The sequence below is a fragment of the Dama dama genome, chromosome 20, assembly GCF_033118175.1.
Source record: "Dama dama isolate Ldn47 chromosome 20, ASM3311817v1, whole genome shotgun sequence".
NCBI classification, from domain to species: domain Eukaryota; kingdom Metazoa; phylum Chordata; class Mammalia; order Artiodactyla; family Cervidae; genus Dama; species Dama dama.
Window position 1 is genome coordinate 76092698 of NC_083700.1, and position 22351 is coordinate 76115048.

The window sequence follows — 22351 nt, forward strand, 5'->3', positions numbered from 1 at the left end:
GGAATGTGCAGGGCCGGAGAGGGAGGGGAATGAGGAAAAGACAGACGTGTGGATTCATGGAGCAGCAGGGGCCAATGTCCTACCTCTGTCAAGTACTGTTCAGGAAGCAGTAAGATCTAGGAGGAACCATAGGCAACCTCAAAAAACCATTCTCCATGGGATAAATGATGTGCAGGAACAGCAAAGAAGCACTGGAACTGAAAAACAAGCAACAGAGGATGATTAATGAGCCAGCAAGAAGCAGCACTTCTTGATGATAGATGGGCCTTGGCATAGAGTAAGATGCTAGAATTATGTCCTGGAAATGGGATAAAACCAACTCTGAGAGATACTAACATTAACTTTTTTTGGTGTGTTGTTTATTTCTACCAGGTGAGTGAAATGAAGACTTGAAGTTAGAAACTGAATTATAGAAAATATATTCCTTGGATTCCTGAATTTCTGAATTGAGATTCATACCTGCTGTGCTAAATATTTCTGTGGTCATTTGCATAGGGTCGGCTTCCTCCCTAGACTGTTAACTCCTTGAGAGCAAGAACTGTGTGTTTTGCTCGCTACTCTATGTTCAACACCTAGAACAGCACCTCCACAGAGAAATTATTACCACAAATATTTGCTGAGTAAATGAATTATCATATTAATGTAAGAAGTGTTGGCCATGCTTTCCCTATATTATAACATGATCTAATCTTAAATATGACTTCTTCAACATCCTAACAAAATGTCTTAATATCACAGAGGGTAAAAACATTTTAATGGTGGAAAACTTATAAAATGAGCCTTGAAAGTTGCTAAAGATAGATCAAAGGTCTTTTTTGTCTACAACAAGATAAAATCCATTTTCCCCCTTAAGACAAAAGGTATAAACAAATCTGTGATAACTTTCTTTGGGTGGGCATTACTGCTGCTTTTTGTGAGATTGTATTCTTGCTGACAATTTGGAGCAGTTTTCCTTCAGAGTAAAGCACTTAGCAAGGTACCCGGTATGAAGTTGGTCCTCAGAAGTAGTCGTTCTCACTTTGATGATCCCAGACAACATCCCCACTTCTTGCTCTGAGAACCTCTTTGCCCTTAGCAGCTGGCTGGGTCCTTGCCAAGGCCCAACTCCACCTGCTGGGAATACAGATTGTGCTTATGACCTCATTTGTTCCTTAATACAACATCTGGGCTTCGTGTCTTGTTTGTTCAGGATATAGTACAATGTTCAAATCCACCCTCAGATCCATAGAACATTTACTAGGCTATTAGTCTTCATTTGCTTAGGTTGGCTTACCCAGTTGGTAATAAAACTAAAAGGCTAACAATTTACATGAAACTAGTCCTGGGTTAAATAAAAAGCAGAACATGCTCATTAAATTGGAACATTTAAAAACATGGTTATGAATCTTATAAAATGAGCACTGCTTTTTAAAAAAATTGAGACATTTAGGTAGCATCGGTAATATCTCATGAAAAAATGTACTCTCTCCTTGTCTGTATGTTCTTTGGATAAGCCAGCTGTTAAAAGATATGATGCCATTATACCAGGAAGAACAAATGATCCCAAGACACTTTAGGGACCTTTCATCATAACTCATTAATAATAGTTTTAGAAAATTTTCTAAATTGTTATACATATTCTGATGATTGCTTTAACAATTTCTAAAAGCCCAAAATGACAATGCAAACATAAAAAGAATAAAAATTCTGTCAATACAAAATGAAGCATTATATATTACTGTTTCTGAGATCTCGAATAAAAATATTTTTACCTGCTCATTTATTTCTCACTGATAGGGCATTTTAAAAATCACTAAAATGAATGGTAAAATTTTATCCATAAGATTATGCAGAGTTATCTAGATAAATGGTATTTCAATATTGGTACTACAGATACTTGTAGAGTAGCAGTTAACCAGTTTTAAAGGGGGAAGAGAAGGAGTTTTACATGAAGAAAATAGTATGTGAAAGGCCTAGAAAGGTAGAGAACACAAACTTTTCCAAAAACTCAGATATTTGCTATAGGTGGACCATTTACAGTTTTAGGGTATCAAACACCTTTTCAAGTACTGCCAGATCATAAAATGTCTGTAGGCCATGTGAAGGGAATTTTTACTTTTTATTGAGGAAAACAGGAAATCATTGAAAAATTTTCAGTGTGGGTAATAATCGTCTGGAAATATCATTCTGGCAGCAGTATAGAGAACAGATTGATGAAGGATGTAAGGCCAAGTTAGAGGCCATTGCCGTAATCTAAATGGAAGTATAGATTAGAAGTCTGATAAAATGTGGTCCACTGGAGAAGGGAATGGAAAACCAGTATTCTTGCCTTGAGAACCCCATGAAAAGTATGAAAATGCAAAAGGATAGGACACTGAAAGATGAACTCCCCAGATCTGTAAGTGCCCAATATGCTACTGGAGTTCAGTGGAGAAATAACTCCAGAAAAAATGAAGAGACAGAACCAAAGCAAAAACAACACCCAATTGTGGATATGTCTGGGGATGGTGGTAAACTCCAATGCTGTAAAGAACAATATTTCATAGGAACCTCGAGTGTTAGGTCCATGAATCAAGGCAAATTGAAAGTGGTCAAACAGGAGATGGCAAGAATGAATGTCAACATTTTAGAATCAGCAAACTAAAATGGACTGGAATGGGTGAATTTAACTCAGATGACCATTATGTCTACTACTGTGGGCAAGAATCCCTTAGAAGAAATGGAGTAGCCATCATAGTCAACAAAAGAGTCTGAAATGCAGTACTTGGATGCAACCTCAAAAACAACAGAATGATCTCTCTTTGTTTCCAAGGCAAACCATTCAATATCACAGTAGTCCAAGTCTATGCCCCAACCAGTAAAGCTGAAGAAGCTGAAGTTGAACGATTCTGTGAAGACCTACAAGACCTTTTAGAACTAACACCTAGAAAAGATGTCCTTTTCATTATAGGAGACTGGAATGCAAAAGTAGAAAGTCAAGAAATACCTGGAGTAACAGGCAAATTTGGCCTTGGAGTACAGAATGAAGCAGGGCAAAGGATAATAGTTTTGCCAAGAGAACACACTGGTCATAGCAAACACCCTCTTCCAACAACACAAGGGAAGACTCTACACATGGACATCACCAGATGATCAATAGTGAAATCAGATTGATTATATTCTTTGCAGTCAAAGATGGAGAAGCTCTATACAGTCAGCAAAAACAAGACTGGGCGCTGACTGTGGCTGAGACCATGAACTCCTTAATACCAAATTCAGACTTAAACTGAAGAAAGTAGGGAAAAACACTAGACCATTCAGGTATGACCTAAATCAAATCCCTTATGATTATACAGTGGAAGTGACAAAAAGATTCAAGGGATTAGATCTGATACACAGAGTGCCTGAAGAAGTATGGACGGAGGTCCATGACATTGTACAGGAGGCAATGGTGAAGACCATCCCCAAGAAAAAGAAATGCAAAAAGGCAAAATGGTGGTCTGGGGAGGCCCTACAAATAGTGAAAAGAAGAGACATGAAAGGCAAAGGAGAAAAGGAAAGATATACCATTTGAATGCAGAGTTTCAAAGAATAGCAAGGAGAGATAAGAAAGCCTTCCTCAGTGATCAGTGCAAAGAAACAGAGGAAGACAATAGAATGGGAAAGACTAGAGATCTCTTCAAGAAAATTAGAGATACCAAGGGAATATTTTGTGCAGATGAACACAATAAAGGACAGATATAGTATGGATCTAACAGAAGCAGAAGATATTAAGAAGAGGTGGCAAGAATACACAGAAGAACTATACAAAAAAGATCTTCATGACCCAGATAATCATGATGGTGTGATTCTAGGATGGCCAGACATCCTGGAATGTGAAGTCAAGCGGGCCTTAAGAAGCATCACTACAAACAAAGCTAGTAGAGGTGATGGAATTCCAGTTGAGCTATTTCAAATCCTGGAAGATGGTGCTGTGAAAGTGCTGCACTCAATATGCCAGCAAATTTGGAAAACTCAGCAGTGGCCACAGGATTGGAAAATGTCAGTTTTCATTCCAATCCCCAAGAAAGGCAATGCCAAAGAACATTCAAACTACCGCACAATTGCACTCATCTCACATGTTAGCAAAGTAATGCTCAAAATTCTCCAAGCCAGGCTTCAACAGTATGTGAACCATGAACTTGCAGATGTTCAAACTGGATTTAGAAAAGGCAGAGGAACCAGAGATCAAATTGCTAACATCTGTTGGATCATCGAGAAAGCAACAGAGTTCCAGAAAATTATCTACTTCTGCTTTATTGACTTATGCCAAAGCCTTTGACTGTGTGGATCACCACCAAACTGTGGAAAATTCTTAAAGAGATGGGAATACCAGACCACCTGACCTGCCTCTTGAAAAATCTGTATATAGGTCAGGATGCAACAGTTAGAACTGGACATGGAACAACAGACTGGTTCCAAATAGGAAAAGGAGTACGTCAAGGCTTATTTAACTTATATGCAGAGTACATCATGACAAATGCTAGGCTGGAGGAAGCACAAGCTGGAATCAAGATTGCCAGGAGAAATATCAATATTCTCAGATATGCAGATGACACCACTTATGGCAGAAAATGAGGAAGAACTAAAGAGCCTCTTGATGAAAGTGAAAGAGGAGAGTGAAAAAGTTGGTTTAAAACTCAACATTGAGAAAACTAAGATCATGGCAACTGTTTCATCACTTCATGGCAAATAGACGGGGAAACAGTGGAAACAGTGACAGACTTTTTATTTTGGGGGGCTCAAAAATCACTAAAGATGGTGACTGTTGCCTTGAAATTAAAAGATGCTTGCTCCTTGGAAGAAAAGCCATGACCAACCTAGATAGAATATTAAAAAGCAGAGGCATTACTTTGCCAACAAAGGTCCACCTAGTCAAAGCTTTGGTTTTTCCAGTAGTCATGTATGGATGTGAGAGTTGGACTAGGAAGAAAGCTGAGTGCCGAAGAACTAATGCTTTTGAATTGTGGTATTGGAGAAGACTTTTGAGAATTCCCTGGACTGCAAGGAGATCCAACCAGTCCATCCTAAAGGAAACCAGTCCTGAATATTCATTGGAAGGACTGATGTTGAAGATGAAACTCCAATATTTTGGCCACCTGATGCAGAGCTGACTCATTGGAAAAGACCCTGATGCTGGGAAAGATTGAAGGTGGGAGAAGGGGACGACAGAGAATGAGATGGTTTGATGGCATCATCGACTCAACAGGCATGAGTTTGAGTAAACTCTGGGAGTTGGTGATGGATAGGGAGGCCAGGTATGCTGCAGTCCATGGGGTTGCAAAGAGTTGGACACGAATGAGCAACTGAACTTAACTGAAAGGAAGTTTAGATAGTGGCAGAGGGGATATTCAGTAGTAGGTAGACCACAGGGACATTTAGAAGGTAGAAGTAATGAGACTTTGTGATTTAATGGATGTGTGTGTGTGCAGGATTCAGTCAGTGAAGATTGAGGGAGCATGAGGACTTGTGAATAACCCGTGAAAATATTTGAGTGTATAGTGGTGCCATTTGATGAAAACACCCTCTGGAAGCAGTAGGTAGGAATATTAGCCAAGGAGTAGCAGCACTAACTCTGTGTTAAAAAATGATAAAAATAAGTTAGTGTCTGCTAATGAATTTATACAGTGATCTCATAATCATCGTTACCACAATGCAGCTTTGTATGGTATGCTTCATAATTTGTCAGTATATAATTAACATTACTTCATTTGATGTTGTGATGTTTTTCCATTTACAAATTAGAAAATGTAATACAGGTTAAATTACTTTCTCACGCTCTCTCAACTAGAAACTAGAGTGGCAATGATAAAACTCAAGTATTCTAACACCAAGATCACTATGGTATGGTGTGATACTATTTGGTAGAATTATTATGGTTAGCATCAGTGATCAATTTATTAAAAATTCTCTTTGTGCTAGAGACTCTTGATCAGTGCTCTTTCACATTTTAATCCTGAGAACTAGCCTAGTGAAGTCAGCAGTGTTATCTACATTTTACAAATGAAGAAACTGAGATTCAGAGTCATACGTATTTCCTGAGGTCACATAGATATAAAATGACAGAACTGAGATAAAATTTCCCACATCTAATGCTACAGACAGTACTTACAACTTTTAAGCCAGTCTGCCCCCCAAACCATCCATTAGGCATTCTTCTCGCCACAGTTCCTTTATAAGCAGTATATAGGTGAAAAGTTTACTGAATTCACTGTCTAGTTGTTAATTTGAAATTTTGGGTCATGTTAATTGTGGACCTTCATGTTATTGATAATTTTGAGTGTGTGATAATTAAAGCCAGTTATTAAGGCCAAATAATTCATCTTACTTTGTTAATGTTGATACAATCAATAATTACCAAATATCAGTGGCTTTAAATAATAAGGATTTATTTCTCATTCATATTACCTGTTCATTACAGGTTAGCAGGTAGCCCTGTTCCGTATTGTTCTGACTCAGAGACCAGATTCCATCATCAGGATTGCTGCTGGTCACCAAGACAGGAGGCGAGTGGTAGAACTGGGGAACCGTGCAGTGACCCTTAAATGCCAGCGAGAGGTGACATGTCACTTCCACTCACATTTTATTTGCTACACTATGTCTTGTGGCCACAAATAAGTTTAAAGTTCAGAGAAATATAATCCTACCATTTGCTTGGAACTAGAGACATGTCTTGGGGAAGGAAATGGCAAGCCCTCCAATATTCTTGCCTGGAGAATCCATCCCATGGACGGAGGAGCCTGGCGGGCCGCAGTCCATGGGGTCGCACAGAGTCGACCACGACTGAAGCACCGTAGCACAGAGACATATCTACTCTAGTAATTCATAACTATCCCAGATATTAATCAATTTCACAGTGAAAGTTTTTAGAGCCAAATAAGTTTGTGAAACATTGAGTTAAACAAAGTTAAAGAAGTTTCCTAACTACAAGTCTTGTTTGAGCCCTGACTATATTAGTAAGCTTTACTGATCTTCAGGAAAGGGACTATTGGGATGAGGTACTTTTTTCTCCAAAGATCATCTGCAAAGACTCATGTCCTGAAGACAACCCTTTAGGAAAGAGTACTCTAAGCTTCTGCCTTTTTAGAACTTATTTCTAAAAAGGAAATAAGTGGAAAAGAGGAGAGGAAAGAAGGAAAGGGAAGAATAAAAGAAAGGGAAAAAAGACTGCAAATTTATGGATAAACTTTGAGATTGAGAGTTATGCATAAAAGACCCCAAATTTTTTATATAGTTGTGACACAAAATTACATGTTCTAATCTCTTGCATATGAATTGTTAATTTACATGAGTATATATTAAGCATCATATATCATGCTAGATGCTTCACTTATGTCAGTTTGTACTATCTTCAAGAAAACATAAAATGCAGATTATTATCTCCTCGCAGATGAGGAAACTAAAGCTCAGAGAAGCCATTACACAATCAAAGCCATGCAGATAGTAACTTGAGTTACAGACTAGATGAGGAGAAAAAGTTGTGTTAACCTCCCAGCAAAATGGAGTAAGGGCTCCAGTTAGAGATACAAGCAACAAACTATTGTTGGTCAAGAGAGTAGAAAGATTAATTTTCATTTGGGTTGTCTCCTCTCTGATTGGACCTTGAAGGGTGTGAAAGGAGTCATATTTGGGCACCTGAGTGGAGAGCCTTAAATGCCAGACTGTATTTTATTCTCCAGGTAATGCTGAGCCACTGAATGTTTTTGGGGTGGGAGTAACAGAATCAGCCAATTATAGCAAGACTTTGAATTTCAAGTTCAAAAGAGTTCTTTAAGTAATTCAATCCTACTCTGTCAACTCATAAATGGGGAAAACAAAGTAAGCCCCTGAATTTGAGGCTCTGCAGCTGGGGCTTTCACTCTTGGCAGTAGCTTTTTCATCTGGATAATTGACATGGCTGGTTAGCTTGCCTGCATTTGGTCACAGGCTGAGTTCAGGTCTTGTGGGCCTCTCATCTTCATCCCAGATTAGCAAGAGCCCTGATGAGGTCTTTAGAGCTGGCAAAAGAGGAGACTATTTTGAGCCTTAGGAGATCAAGTAAGGGTGATAGCAGAGTTCAACGACAACAGAGTATATCCAACATCTAGGGTAGGGGACATTTCTTGGCTGAATAATTTTCTCTTGGGTTTTGCAGAAGCATAGCCCATAGCCACTGATTTACTGATTTACAGCTTTACTGCAGTGCTTTGTGAAAACTAGCTTTATCAAGTTGGGCAGTATAAGTCTCCAGAGAAAGGAAAAAGTTGGGAATACACGGCTGGATAATTGCTGATATGAGTGTGCTAGACCTGGTCATGCAGATGCCCCTCTGGAGTTGACAAATGACACAGAGTAGCCTGCAGTTTTGCCCCATCAAAGATAAGATAGCTCTGTTTGATGTAAAAAACCATCCCTGCAACTTTGGTGATTTTCTTAGCAAATAAGCACTCTACCTCTCAGCTGTGCACACCAGAAACCCAAGTACAACTTATGGTTGCTCTCTTGCTTACCTCTGTTGCCCAGTCAGTACCAAACCCTTCATTTATCTAATTATCTTTTTGCCCCATCCTCTCTACCAGGACCTTAGTTTAGGACACCATTATATCTCAATTATATATCTAAATTATTGCAAAAGCCTTTTTCTGTTTCCCCTGCCTCACATATTGTCTCCCTTAATCCATTACTTATACCACAGCCAGACAGACAAAGAAAACCTCACTTCTTTGAAACAGTATTCTATTTTTCAGAATCAGAGATGCGTCCAGTGGCAGCATAGATTATTTTGTTATGTTCTCTAGCTTCTCTACAGAAGAATGGTGATGTCACAAATATTATGGGTGAATTGATCTTAATCCACAGGCTGAAGTGATTTTTTCAACTATCACAAAGACTGGAGAAGGAAATGGCAACCCAATCCAGTATTCTTGCCTGGAGAATCCAATGGACAGAGGAGCCTGGTGGGCTACAGTCCATGGGTTTGCAAGAGTCAGACACAACTTAGCGACTAAACTACCACCATTACAAAGACTCAACAAAATCAACTAAATAAATATTTGTCCAATTTCCTAAAAAAGGAGACAATAATTCTTTAATATCTCAAATTCTAGAATTTTCAGTGTAGGTAAAAGCTTTGCAGGAGCTAGTGCTTTCAGAGGATTACTGGAAGAGAAATTTCATTATTTAGCTGTTTGAGATTATGAATTCAGTTTTCTATTATAAAAACATGTGGTGATAAAGGCATACCTAAGTCATAGGGTGAAGGATAGCAAGGAAGATTCTAGTCAGAGAAACACTCCTGAATTCTAAAGGAACATTATCTTTCTACTTTGTCTGGATGATAAGAGAAGCAGACAATCAATAATTATTGACTGTTTATTTTGTCAAGCAGGAGACATATTATCTCATTAGCTCTAGGAAGTAGTCACTGTCATCAATGCAATATTACAGTGAAGGATGCATAGAGATGTTAAATATATTGATTAAGATTCTAGATCTGGCAAGTGGGAAAGCAGAATTCAAGCTCAAAACACGAGAACCTGAATTCTTAAGTGTGCGTTCTCATTTTTTTGAAATAGATGGTTCTTCCAATACTTACAAAAACCCTTATGAGATAGGTTTTCCCATTCTATAGACATGACTGTGCTTGATTGCTCAGTCGTATCCGACTCTTTGCGACCCTTAGGACTGTAGCCCACTAAGCTGCTCTGTCCATGGGGATTCTCCAGGCAAGAATACTGGAGTGGGTTGCCATGCCCTCCTCCAGGGGATCGTCCCAACCCAGGGATCAGCCAGGTCTCCCACATTGCAGGTGGATTCTTTACTGTCCTTCTCCAGGGAATCTTCCCTACCCAGGAATTGAACCTGGGTCTCCTGCATGGCAGGCGGGTTCTTTACCAACTGAGCTACCAGGGAAGCCCCTATAGACATGATTATTGAGGCTTAAAATGTTTAAAACTTGCCCTATGTCACTCAATAAGGAGTAAGGCTGACATTGAAACTTAGACTTGCCTACTTTTATTTTTTTTTATTTTTTTATTTTTTTTTTCATGGTCAAAAAGAAATGCAGGTAGCGTTTATTTTTTTTTTTTAATTTTTATTATTATTATTATTTTTTTTCCAGTGGGTTTTGTCATACATTGATATGAATCAGCCATGGATTTACATGTATTCCCAATCCCGATCCCCCCTCCCACCTCCCTCTCCACCCGATTCCTCTGGGTCTTCCCAGTGCACCAGGCCGGAGCACTTGTCTCGTGCATCCCACCTGGGCTGGTGATCTGTTTCACCATAGATAGTATACATGCTGTTCTTTTGAAATATCCCACCCTCACATTCTCCCACAAAGTTCAAAAGTCTGTTCTGTATTTCTGTGTCTCTTTTTCTGTTCTGCATATAGGGTTATCGTTATCACCTTTCTAAATTCCATATACATGTGTCAGTATGCTGTAATGTTCTTTATCTTTCTGGCTTACTTCACTCTGTATAATGGGCTCCAGCTTCATCCATCTCATTAGGACTGATTCAAACGAATTCTTTTTAATGGCTGAGTAATATTCCATGGTGTATATGTACCACAGCTTCCTTATCCATTCATCTGCTGATGGGCATCTAGGTTGCTTCCATGTCCTGGCTATTATAAACAGTGCTGCGATGAACATTGGGGTGCACGTGTCTCTTTCAGATCTGGTTTCCTCAGTGTGTATGCCCAGAAGTGGGATTGCTGGGTCATATGGCAGTTCTATGTCCAGTTTTTTAAGGAATCTCCACACTGTTTTCCATAGCGGCTGTACTAGTTTGCATTCCCACCAACAGTGTAAGAGGGTTCCCTTTTCTCCACACCCTCTCCAGCATTTATTGCTTGTAGACTTTTGGATAGCAGCCATCCTGACTGGCGTGTAATGGTACCTCATTGTGGTTTTGATTTGCATTTCTCTGATAATGAGTGATGTTGAGCATCTTTTCATGTGTTTGTTAGCCATCTGTATGTCTTCTTTGGAGAAATGTCTGTTTAGTTCTTTGGCCCATTTTTTTGATTGGGTCATTTATTTTTCTGGAATTGAGCTGCAGGAGTTGCTTGTATATTTTTGAGATTAATCCTTTGTCTGTTTCTTCATTTGCTATTATTTTCTCCCAATCTGAGGGCTGTCTTTTCACCTTACTTATAGTTTCCTTTGTAGTGCAAAAGCTTTTAAGTTTCATTAGGTCCCATTTGTTTAGTTTTGCTTTTATTTCCAATATTCTGGGAGGTGGGTCATAGAGGATCTTGCTTTGATTTATGTCGGAGAGTGTTTTGCCTATGTTCTCCTCTAGGAGTTTTATAGTTTCTGGTCTTACATTTAGATCTTTAATCCATTTTGAGTTTATTTTTGTGTATGGTGTTAGAAAGTGTTCTAGTTTCATTCTTTTACGTCCATGTGTTTTCCATGATGTCTTCCAAGTGTCCTGTTGTCTCATGAAGGCAGCTAAATAGTAAGTGACGCTGTTCAGAAGTGACTGAATAACTAGCAATAATCGTAAAAATTCATTTTCAAAACTTCATGGTATCACCCATGTGCTTAGCAAATATCGTTAAAGTGAGGTATTGGCCAATAAAATGGCAGGAAAGTTCATATAAATTTGCCGAGAGTGGGAGGGCAACTTCAAAACTTGGTTTGACAATATTCACCATATCAGACTCTCATTCAGTCCTCAGCAAAATGAGGGGTTTCATTTTTATGCTATTTATCTTCTCTGTTATGCTTGCCATTTCAGGAGCAAGGAGTGAAAGATCCAGGAAACTCTGTGGGTCTGAGTACATACGCACGGTCATCTACATCTGTGCCAGCTCCAGGTGGAGGCGGCAACTGGGGGCACTCCTGCAGGGTCAGCAAGGTAACATGGATGTGTATGACTTCTTCATTTATTATTATTTTTTGAAGATTTGTCTTAATAACTCTTTCTCTAGTTACTACTAAGCCACATCCACCTCAATCTAGTGAATTAATGATCAAAATAAGCTTAATTTGGCTTGGGAAAGAGATGAACTGCTCATTTTCAAAAAATATGACCATGTATTCTTTAGTCCCCTGCTTGAAATGATTTGAGTGCATAACTACTTTGGTGAGCTCAGCACCTATGGCAGGTCCTGGTGGTTGAGTAGGGAGAAGCAGGTGACTTCAAGGGCCATGTTGTAGAAGCAAGATTTTCATATTGGATAATTATAGAATATAATAAGCTGGCATTCAGGCAGCTGCTAAATAAGAATGGGAGGAAGGAATCTAACTTTTATTGAGCACTTATTATGTGCCAGGCAGTTTCATGTGCAACACTTCATCTTCTGATAAGGATCTTTTGAAGTAAGTAATATTACCACTGTTTACAGTTTTATTGAGGACAAAATTGTTCACCCAGCTGGTCAGCAGTGTGATTGGGAAGAAAACCAGGGCTTTCTGACTACAAGAGTCGAGGTATTTTCCTTATTTTATAGTGTGTTTCAGGTGGCAAGAAGATGGTGGCAGTGTGTGTCATAATAAATAATGGCACTGTGGAGGTGGTGATGTTTGATAGAGGCCCTAAGGAGTTATGAGGAGTGGGGTGGGAATTCTAGCAGCAATAATTAGCTACTGACGAGAGTAGATATTGTCTCAAGATGAGAGTGAACTAGTGTGTTTCAGAAACGGTGAGGCGACTGATTTCACTGTATCTGTTTTCCAACTCAGGTAATTTCAAAGTTGACCATTTTCTACTAACCCTATATTAAAGTGTGAGGTAAATTTTATTTGAGATTCTATTTTAGTAATTGTATTTGTTATGTCTTATAATTAAAAGAGGAAAGCATACTAATGTAATAAATGTTGCAACCACGTACCTGATAAAAGACTACAGGTTTCAATTTGATTTAAAATGATTTTGGTAAGGAAAAAGATTTTGGAAAATGATCTACAGTTTTTGTATTTTGGTGGGCCAATGTCTTGAAAACTTGTGAATTGACCACTCCTACTTTAATAATGAGAGGTTCATAGTTACTAGATGCTAATAAACAATAATGGTTTTTAAACTCAAGAGTATAATTTACCTCATTGACTGTATTTTACCAACGTCTGGATTAGCAAGTCAAAATACAGTAAAAAAAATAGACATTTCAGTATCTGTAAGACATGGGACAATGGAACGTATGTCTGTGTAAGGCTATTCCCTTTTAACACCACTGACTTCATAATACTGTTATTTAACCTTTCACAGACTTTCAGAGTACTTTCCCATACATTAGATGTTTAATCCACTACTGGCTTACCAATCAGTATTCATTGATCTAAATTTTTTCTGGTGCCTTCCAGTGTGCTAAGATGCTGATAAGTAAGTCTGGATGAAGTTAAAGTGAGAGAGGCTTATCCATGGACTCTGGGAACAACATTGATAAAACAGTGGGACCCACTTTTAATTTTCAGATATAGAGATTTAAATCTCCACTTCCTTCCTTACTGATCAGCTTTGCGGAATGAACACAGGGTTCTTTTTTGGTTGGTTGTTTTTTGTTGATAACATATAACTAATACCTTTGGAAGCCGCTGGTCACCATGCGGAACAGAAGCCAGGCCCTGACTTGGCTGCTAACCAGCTGAGTGACACTGGCTCTGTCAGTCCTCCTCTCTGCACCCCCCTTTCCTCCTCTGTAAAATGCGGAGGGTAGAGATGACTGAGTTCTCCCTAAAATATCTAACCTCTCTGAAGCCCCAGGCCAACGTTAAAAATAAAAGTCATCTTCAGGATTCAATTTCTTTCCAAAAATCCAATGCATTTCCCCCAAAGCAGAAGTTGGTTGCTGCCTTTGTCAGAGCGCTCTAAGGAAGTATTTTTTCCCTTCTCTATAGCTGAGAGAGGAAACCACTTCCAGCTGCCAAATGAACAGGAGATTTCTGAGGAAAGAGCAGCTCAAAACCTTCCGAAGATGGATTTCTCAGGGGAGGAAAGTCTTCAGGGTGAACAGCTGCCCACGGAAGGGCTTTGGAGGTCAAAGAAGCATTTGGTGATGTCAAGACAAGACTTACAGACCTCGTGCTGCACTGAAGGCTGTTCCATGTCTGACTTGAGCTCTCTTTGTTAGGACGAGAGCAAATCCCCGAGGGTGGCGGAGATGTAGCACATGTTTAATCACAGCGTTTTACTTCCCAGAATAACGCTTACATTGTGTCATTAAACTAATGGCTTTTGGGTAGGCAGTTCTTTCCTAAAAGTTGTGGATGAATGGCTAAAACCACTACAAAGTCTATTTTCTCCCTTTGCCAAGGTAAATGCACTGTTCTTTTCAAATTTTAACTAATCCTTTGAAAATTTAAATGCAGTGCAAAATTGCAATAAAATTGCCATAAACCAAGCTCACTGTGATGTTTCTGTTTTTAAAACAATGTTAAATAACTTTAAAACAATAAACAAAAATGCTAATGGTAGAAAAACAAAGTAAGCATAAAAAGAAAATAAAATCCAACGATTACTTCGTCATTTAGAAATAACTAACCACTCTTTACTTTTGTGTTACTGTATATTATTACTGAAAATTTAAATTTATTCACAGTCAAGTATAAGAATCTAAACAAAGTACATTTTTCAGAAGTTCTTAAGAGTGCTCTATGCATGTTTTCTATTATGCAGCTCTTTAACATTCTACTTGAGAAGAGCTGGGTGCATATATGAGTCAAATAGGGTCTATAAACAGCCAAAATCCAGCCTAGATTTTGCCTTCAGCTACTACTGAGATGAAAAGACATGCTGTTCTCATTCTGGGGACTGAAAAACTAACTCAGATAGCCAAATCATTGTGTCACAATTGGATATCTTCACAGATAAAAAGACAAAGTAAATATCATAAAACTATGATTTTATTTCTAACTCTGTCAGCCAGCCAACTCCCCAGGAGATTTTACAACTGTTCGACTCTTTGTTCATCTGAGGTGCTGCATATTAAAACTCCAGTCTGTATTTGAAATTTGTGAACTACGTATTGGGCACTTAAATTGTGTGATTGCTTTGCTTTTTGCAGATAAAAACAACAACAACAACAAAACAAAAAACTGAGTCTCTCTGGAATTAAGTAAATGTCTCCTAAGTCACACAGCTAAAGAGTTGATATCACTGATTCAAACTTGGACCGTGCTAAGTCCCTTCAGTAACGTCTGACTCTGCAACCCTGTGGACTGTAGCCCTCCAGGCTCCTCTGTCCATGAGTTTCTCCAGGCAAGAATACTCGAGTGGGTAGCCATTTCCTACCCCAGAGTATCTTACCAACCCAGGGACCGAACCCGCATCTTTATGTCTCCTGCATTGGCAGGTAGGTTCTTTACCACTAGTGCCACTTAGCATGAATTAAGGCAGTCACATTAGACTGCACTGGAAGTTAATTGCTCTTTACCACTGGACACTCTCTGTTTGAAGTCAGTTTCACTGAAGAATGTCCTTTGATGAGACAGTAAAAATTAATAATATTGAATCTCAACCCTTGAGTATATGCCCCTTTAATATTCTGGCTGGTGAAACGAGAAGACTGCATGAAGCATGTTTCTGGCAGACTGAAGTATGATGACTGCCTCAAGGAAAAGCTCATGTGTAATTGAGTTGTGAGCTTAAAGGCAGCTGCGCTTTCCATGAAGCACCATTTTTAAGAAAAAATAGAGACTGAAAAACTGATTATTTAGATTCGGGTATTGGAAATTAAATGCAATAAGATTTAAAAATGAACAAAGTGAGCCTGTCACTTCAAGGAAAACAACTGATGGTTTTTTTGTTGATGATCAAGTTCAAGCTTATAAGCAATTTTAGAATACTTTTATCTACCACCCTGAGCATCATTGGTATATTAATAGAGTTGATTCTTTGATATTATATAATGATGTGTCAAAATTTGGGAGATCTACTATAACTTGATGAACCAATATTTCCCAAACGATCAATGCATGATAGTTCAAAATCATAAAAGGGTAAAAGGCCTGCTTAAAGTGCAAAATAAAGATTTTAATCTAACTGCACAAAAAATTCACTGACATAGATTTCAGATTTTACATTACAGTTAACCCTTAATAAACAGTCACTTGTTAAGTTTTGGTATAATACCAAAGAAGAACATAAAAATGATCTGAAAATGCTATTAAACTAATTTCCACTTTTGCAACTAAATATCTATGTGTGGCTGAGTTTTTTTCATGTACATCAGCCAACATAACACACAGCAGCAGATTAAAAATGTAGAAGCTGATTGAAGCTGTATTTTATAAAGACAGTCATTAGAGACTTGCAAAAATATAACAGTTCCACTCTTCTCAATAAATTTTTTGTTTTATGAAAATATCAATTTTTAAATAAAATATGTTATGTGTTAATATATGGTAAGTTTATTTTTATTTTCAAATTAACTATTAAATATTTAAATTTCTTAGTGAAATTCTAATATGAAAAACAGTGATAAATTCAACCCACATAAACAGAAACTCTTGGAAGTTCTTAATAAGTTTTAAAAGTATGAAAGGATTATGAAATCAAAAAAGTGTGAGAATTGCTCTTCCACAATATGTTTTGCCACTAATTTTTCAGGTTCCATCAAGAGATGTTCAGGTTGTTACATTTGCCATGACAAATAAAGATGCAATAAACAGCCTAGTTTATATATCTTTATATACTGACTTTTTCATTTTAATAGGATAGCTTGTCAAGTTGCTTGTGGAAAAATACATGTTTTTTTCAGCACACTTTTAGTAGTTATTTTTTATTTGTTATGTGCTTATTAGTTATTATAAATGCATCTATTCAGTTTAAATGCATAGAGAAACAAAGAGGAAAGACGGGATCTAGTCTTTTTACTTACATCCTGTAGTCCCTTTTTTGGAGATAAAAGGGTAAAAAATATATATGTTTATGGAGTAAACATCCAGAGAGGTATAAAATACAACAAAACTCTCACTCTCTTCTATTTGATTCTGAAATAATAGCACAATCCTTATTCAGAATTTCTTATAATTTCTGCCAGAAATAAAAATTATGGTTATACTGAATTTATGTGGTATAGTTACATATGCAGTTAGATAGCTTGCCCTATATCTATTATCTATTAATATCATCATCTATCTATATTTCTATCTATAACAGAGACTTTTAGCAGTCCATTAAAACCTTCTTCTCTTCCTCTTGGGCACAGATAGATTACATTTTCTCACTCTCTTTTGCAATTTCATGTGGTCACATGACTGAGTTCTAGCTAATTAAATGTGAATAGTAGTGATATGTGCTGTTTCCAAGACTAGCCCATCAAGTCTTTCTCCCTCCCCCTCAATTCAGCAAGCAATATGACTTGTTTTATGTCTGATTCTACTTTTTATAGTTGTAAACTATTCTAATACAGTGTGTACTAAATCTATCATCCTATTTTACACAGAAAGGAATCACACATACTCATTGTTATGTTTAATACATCTTGGAGCTATTTCAATAACATCCTAGTAGGTGTGGCATGTGTTAAACACATACCAAAAGATTACCACTTAAAAAGTTTGTATTAATTGCTGTTTTTACTAGAAATTTATGTGAGTGACTGTTTCTCTATATTCTCCCCAGTCCATGATGTTACTACATTTGCAAAACTTTGCATTTTTATAGATAAAATATTGAGTATAATTTTTTTGTATATGCATTATCATGACTATGATTGCTTTTTAGTATTTATTGGACATTTGTATTTCTTCTTCTGTAAATTAGTCTGTTCATATTCTAGCCCATTTTTCTGTATCTGTTTATTCATAATAGGTTTATTGTCAAAATTTAAAGCTTTCAATATTAAAGATATTGATTTTTTGACTGCCACCTTAGTAAAATATCCTCCAACCTAAGCCTTTGGTATGCATTGATTTCACTTAGCCTTAGTCTTTCGCATATAATGTCGTTGCATACAACGTCTGTCTTTTCTTTTATGTTTTCTGGATTTCCTGTTTAACTTTAGAAGACCTCCCTCACTGTAAGTGAGATTGTGAAAAAGTTTACTAAGTTATATTCTAATAATTTAATTTTTATCCCTTGCATTTAAATTTAATCCATCTTATATTTATTTTTGTACTGTATGAGGTGCTTGCTTTTTTATTTTCTTCAGAATGAACAGAACATTTTTTCCTGCATAATTAAGTAGACCAGCATTTTCCCATAGAAATTTCATTCCATTTTAGTCAAATGTTATTTCACATTATATTTGGAGTTAGTGTAGGCCCTTTATTTTGTTCTTTGCTCTATTTATCCTCAAATTAGCCCAATATTATTTTTTGCAGTAACTTCATAGTAAATTTTACTATCTCTCAAGAAAAGTTGTCCATCATTGTAGATTAAAATTTTTTTCATGGATATTATGAGACATACATTTTTCTATGTGAATTTTATAATCCAATTTCCAAAAAAATTGGAATTATATTTTGAATTGTTTTAAAGTTATACTAATATAGACAACATTTATATTGTAAGATATCTAAAATATATTACTAAAATAATATAGTATTTTATTTCTTTAAAAAATTTTTATTATATAGGTTCTTTTTATATTACTTTTTAATTTTATGTTACCTTTGTATTTGCAATTTTTATTTGCCCCCATGAATGAGACATTTGCTCCATCTTTATTTCTAAATGCATGTTACAATACAAAGAAAAAAATCTTGATTTTGTATACTCATCTCCAGCCACAATGTCTAATTATTTTATTAAACTTAATGGTTACATTATAAGTCTATGTTGGGTTTTCTATGTATTTAACATTATCATCTAGTAATTAAAAAAGTTAATTTTGTCTCTTCCAGTATTTAAACTTACTGTTTCATAATCTTGTCTTGTTACATAACTCATTATGCAGAAATTATTTATTGAGAGGGTAATGAATAGGCATTGTGTGGGTGCTAAGGATATATCTGTCAATAAAACAGACAAAATGTATATTCTTAAGTAAGACAGACATAAGCAAAAGAAATATTAGATAATATTAGATAATGACAGAGGCTGAAGAGAAAGTATAAAAAGGGGACAGAAAGGCTTGGAATGAGGGTGAGGACTGAATTTTAGACAGAGTAGCTAGGGAAGGCCTTAATGGAGAGATGATCATTATGAGAATTTTTAATAATGATGATAGTGGTAGACATGTCTTTCATGTTCCTGATTTTACTAGAAATGGTTTCAGCATTCTTTATTCAATATGACATTTGCTATTCAAATATAAATAAAATAATAAACAAATAATAATCTTTACATGTGCATATGTATGTATAGAAATAATATTGTTGATCACTTAAAGAGTTTTATTTTGTTACATAAAACTTAAGGACTTATTTTGTTATAATTTGCTTTTAAATTTTATCACATATCTATTTAACTTTATCATATAATATTTTTTCTCTTTTGTTAAGGTGAAGAATTATAGTGATAGCCCTCCTTATGTTGAAATTTCTCAAATCTATATAATCATAGTGTAATAGTTTTTTAATACTCAGAAGGACTAAATATGTTAATCTTTTATTTAGAATTTTTAAATTTGTGTTCACAAATAAAATTGATCTCTAAGTTTGTCAGTGAAGGTTAACATAGCTTCACAGAATGAAAGCATCACCTGTTCCTTAGACATTTGGAAGAAAAACAGCTATAATATGTTTTGCCTGGTGACACTTAAAAATTTTGCTGAAGTATAATACATATACAATAAAGTGTATTACTTTTAAGTACATTTTTGCTTATTTATACACCTATGAATTCTTGGAACAAATTCAGTTAATAATATATTATTGATTTTTACACATCACTGAATTTTATTTGCTAAAATTTTGCTTAGTATTTTTGCATGTATTTTCATTTAAAAACTTGTATTTTGCTATAATTTTCTTTTTTGCAATCATAAGTGATTTTGATATCAGGGTTAAGTTAGCCCTATAAAATGAGCTGGAAAAATTTCTTCCTTCCTCCTCTGTCCCTTTCTTCCTTCCTTTTCTAATTTCTGAATGTTTTAAGACTGGTATTTCTCTTTAAATGTTTGGAGGTTTCACTAGCAAAGTCACCAGGGTTTGGCATTTTCTTTGTAGAAAGATTTAAAATTTCAGACTCAATTTATTTTACAGATACAGAAATATTAAGATTTTTATGTATTTTTTTATTGAACAAATTTAGTGATTGTGTTTTTTTAAGGAATTTATCCATTTCGTCTAAGTTGTTGAATTTATTGGCATAAATTCTTCAAAATATCTTATCTTTTTGCTGGAGGACATTTTTTACATGATAAATCTCTACTATTCTAGTTTCCTTTGTAGATATTGACCTTTTCATATAGTCTTATCATTTTGAGGGTTAAGCTAGGTAGTTAGTCATTACTCAGAATTTCTTCTGGAGTTTGCATGACAGCAATCACTAGGCTTTCCTTTATAGTATATGTCCTTGGTTTCAGTTAACACACAAATTCTGATCATATTATGAGCATTTATTTGTATTTCAGTGTACATAATCTATAGTACAAGAATCACTGCTCATCACTATTTTCTCTTTCTTCCTGATACACAGTTTCTAATCAATAAGTATATTTCAATTGAATGAATAAAATAATCATATATATATTTTTTAATATTATATATTTATGTTCTATTTCCCCCTTAATCCAGCTTGCTGATAGTTGGGGAGAGAACAATGCTTTTATTTTGTTAGTCTTTTGAAAGAAAATATTTTATTAGCTTTTAACTTTTTATTTCATATTTCATATTTTTGTCTGTAGAAATTTCCCCTTTGTTTTGTTTGTTGTGAAATGCTTTCTTAATTGCTAATACTGTTTCGTTTCTTTTTCATTCACTAGCGTATGTAAGTCTAAAAATGTACTTCTGAGTATTTCTTCAGCTATAGGTTTGATTATGAAGAATTCACCTTCTTACTATGTTCTAAATTATTTTCAGTTTTAGTTTTGTCTTCATCTTTGACTCAGGAATCATTTGGAGTGTTTCATGATTTCAAAATAATACAATTCTGTTTTAATAGGCAATGATTAATTATTGATTTGTAAATTTAGAAGTTTATTATCAAAGATTAAGGTCTGTAAATTCTCTAATTTTTGGAATTTATTTAAGTTTTTCTAGGAGCCAAAACAGTAAAAAAAAATGTCCAGGCACAGAATATATAGTTGACCGTGTGAGTATTGGCTGTTAACAGCTCACAGCTATCCCTTTTTTAGAGAATGGCCCTAGCCAAATGGGGCTGTCTCACTAAGGAGGTTATGTGCCCCTCTCTCTGTCCTCCCTCCCCTACTCAGTCATCAGCAGCGTGTAATGAATGACTGACTTACACAGAGGACAAAGGGCTAACCCCCTTTTGTCAAAGCAGAACAGCAATGTGGTGCCCCTCCTGCTCCAGGGCTCAGGCTGAACCTAAACTCCAGCTGAGAACACATGTTTGTCTGTTGTTTTTCAGTCACTCAGTCATGCCCGACTCTTTGCAACCCCATGTAATTGCAGCATGCCAGCCTTCCCTGTCCTCCACTATCTTTCTGAGATTGCTCAAACTCATGTCCACTGAGTCAGTGTTGCCATCCAACCATCTCATCCTCTGCCACCCGCTTCTCCTTTTGCTTTCAATCTTTCCCAGTATCAAGGTGTGTTTACTTAGCTCCTTCCTTTCCTGTTTCCCTTTCTCTCTTCCTCCTCAAAACATTTCCTCAATGTTTCAGAGCCTGTTCTGGGGAAGCTAACTGTTTTGAGGGCTGCTGTAATAAATTGCCCAAGTTGAGAGGCTTATAAGAGCACGCATTTATTCTCTTGTAGTTCTGGAAGCTAAAGTCTGGATCAAGGTACCACGAGGGCCTTGCACTTTGAGGTCTCTGGGGGAGCACCTGTTCCAAGTCATTCTTTCAGCTTCCAGTGTTGTCTGCAGTTCTTGACATTTTTTGGCATGTAAATACATGACTCCAGTTTCTGCCTCTGTTGCCACATGGGGTTCTCCTCTCTGCATGAGCTGAATTGTGACTTTTCTCCTCTTCTTACAGGGACATAATTCATAAAAGCTAAGGGACCGCCTTATTCCAGTACACTCTCATGTTAACTTACATTTTAATGATATCTGTGAAGATTGTATTTCCCAATAAGGTCAGATTCACAGGTACCAGAGGCTAGGAATTTAACATATCTTTTGGGGACACAATTCAATCCCAAACACTGACCTAACATATTAGATGAACATATGTATTCTCTATTTTAGTGTAAGTCGTTCTCTCTACATGTAACTGCTAAATCAAGTTTTTAAAGAAATTATTAAAATTCTCCATACTTTCATTAGTTTTGCCTTTTTAAAGATTCTATACAATAAATACTAAAATCTCCTAATTTAATCACGATTTATCAATTTTTTTATTTTTAGG

General features: G+C 36.2%; 1 protein-coding gene and 1 non-coding gene across 2 annotated transcripts; one reads left to right on the top strand and one right to left on the bottom strand.

Annotated features, from left to right (window-relative positions):
• Positions 1–9816: 9816 nt before the first annotated feature.
• Positions 9817–9888, bottom strand: TRNAG-GCC (transfer RNA glycine (anticodon GCC)). Its single transcript has one exon. It is a non-coding gene; the product is annotated as a tRNA-Gly (tRNA).
• A 1784-nt stretch (positions 9889–11672) lies between these two features.
• On the top strand, positions 11673–14059 carry INSL5 (insulin like 5). Its single transcript, XM_061120160.1, has 2 exons — positions 11673–11847; positions 13827–14059. The coding sequence occupies exons 1-2, from the start codon at positions 11673–11675 to the stop codon at positions 14057–14059; spliced, it is 408 nt and encodes a 135-aa protein (XP_060976143.1).
• Positions 14060–22351: the final 8292 nt, after the last annotated feature.

Bases quoted from the DNA above. Each gene is read 5' to 3' on its own strand.
- INSL5 (XM_061120160.1), top strand. From the start codon at position 11,673: ATGAGGGGTTTCATTTTTATGCTATTTATCTTCTCTGTTATGCTTGCC. The intron at 11,848-13,826 runs GTAACATGGATG...CCTTCTCTATAG, and splicing joins ACTCCTGCAGGGTCAGCAAG to CTGAGAGAGGAAACCACTTC.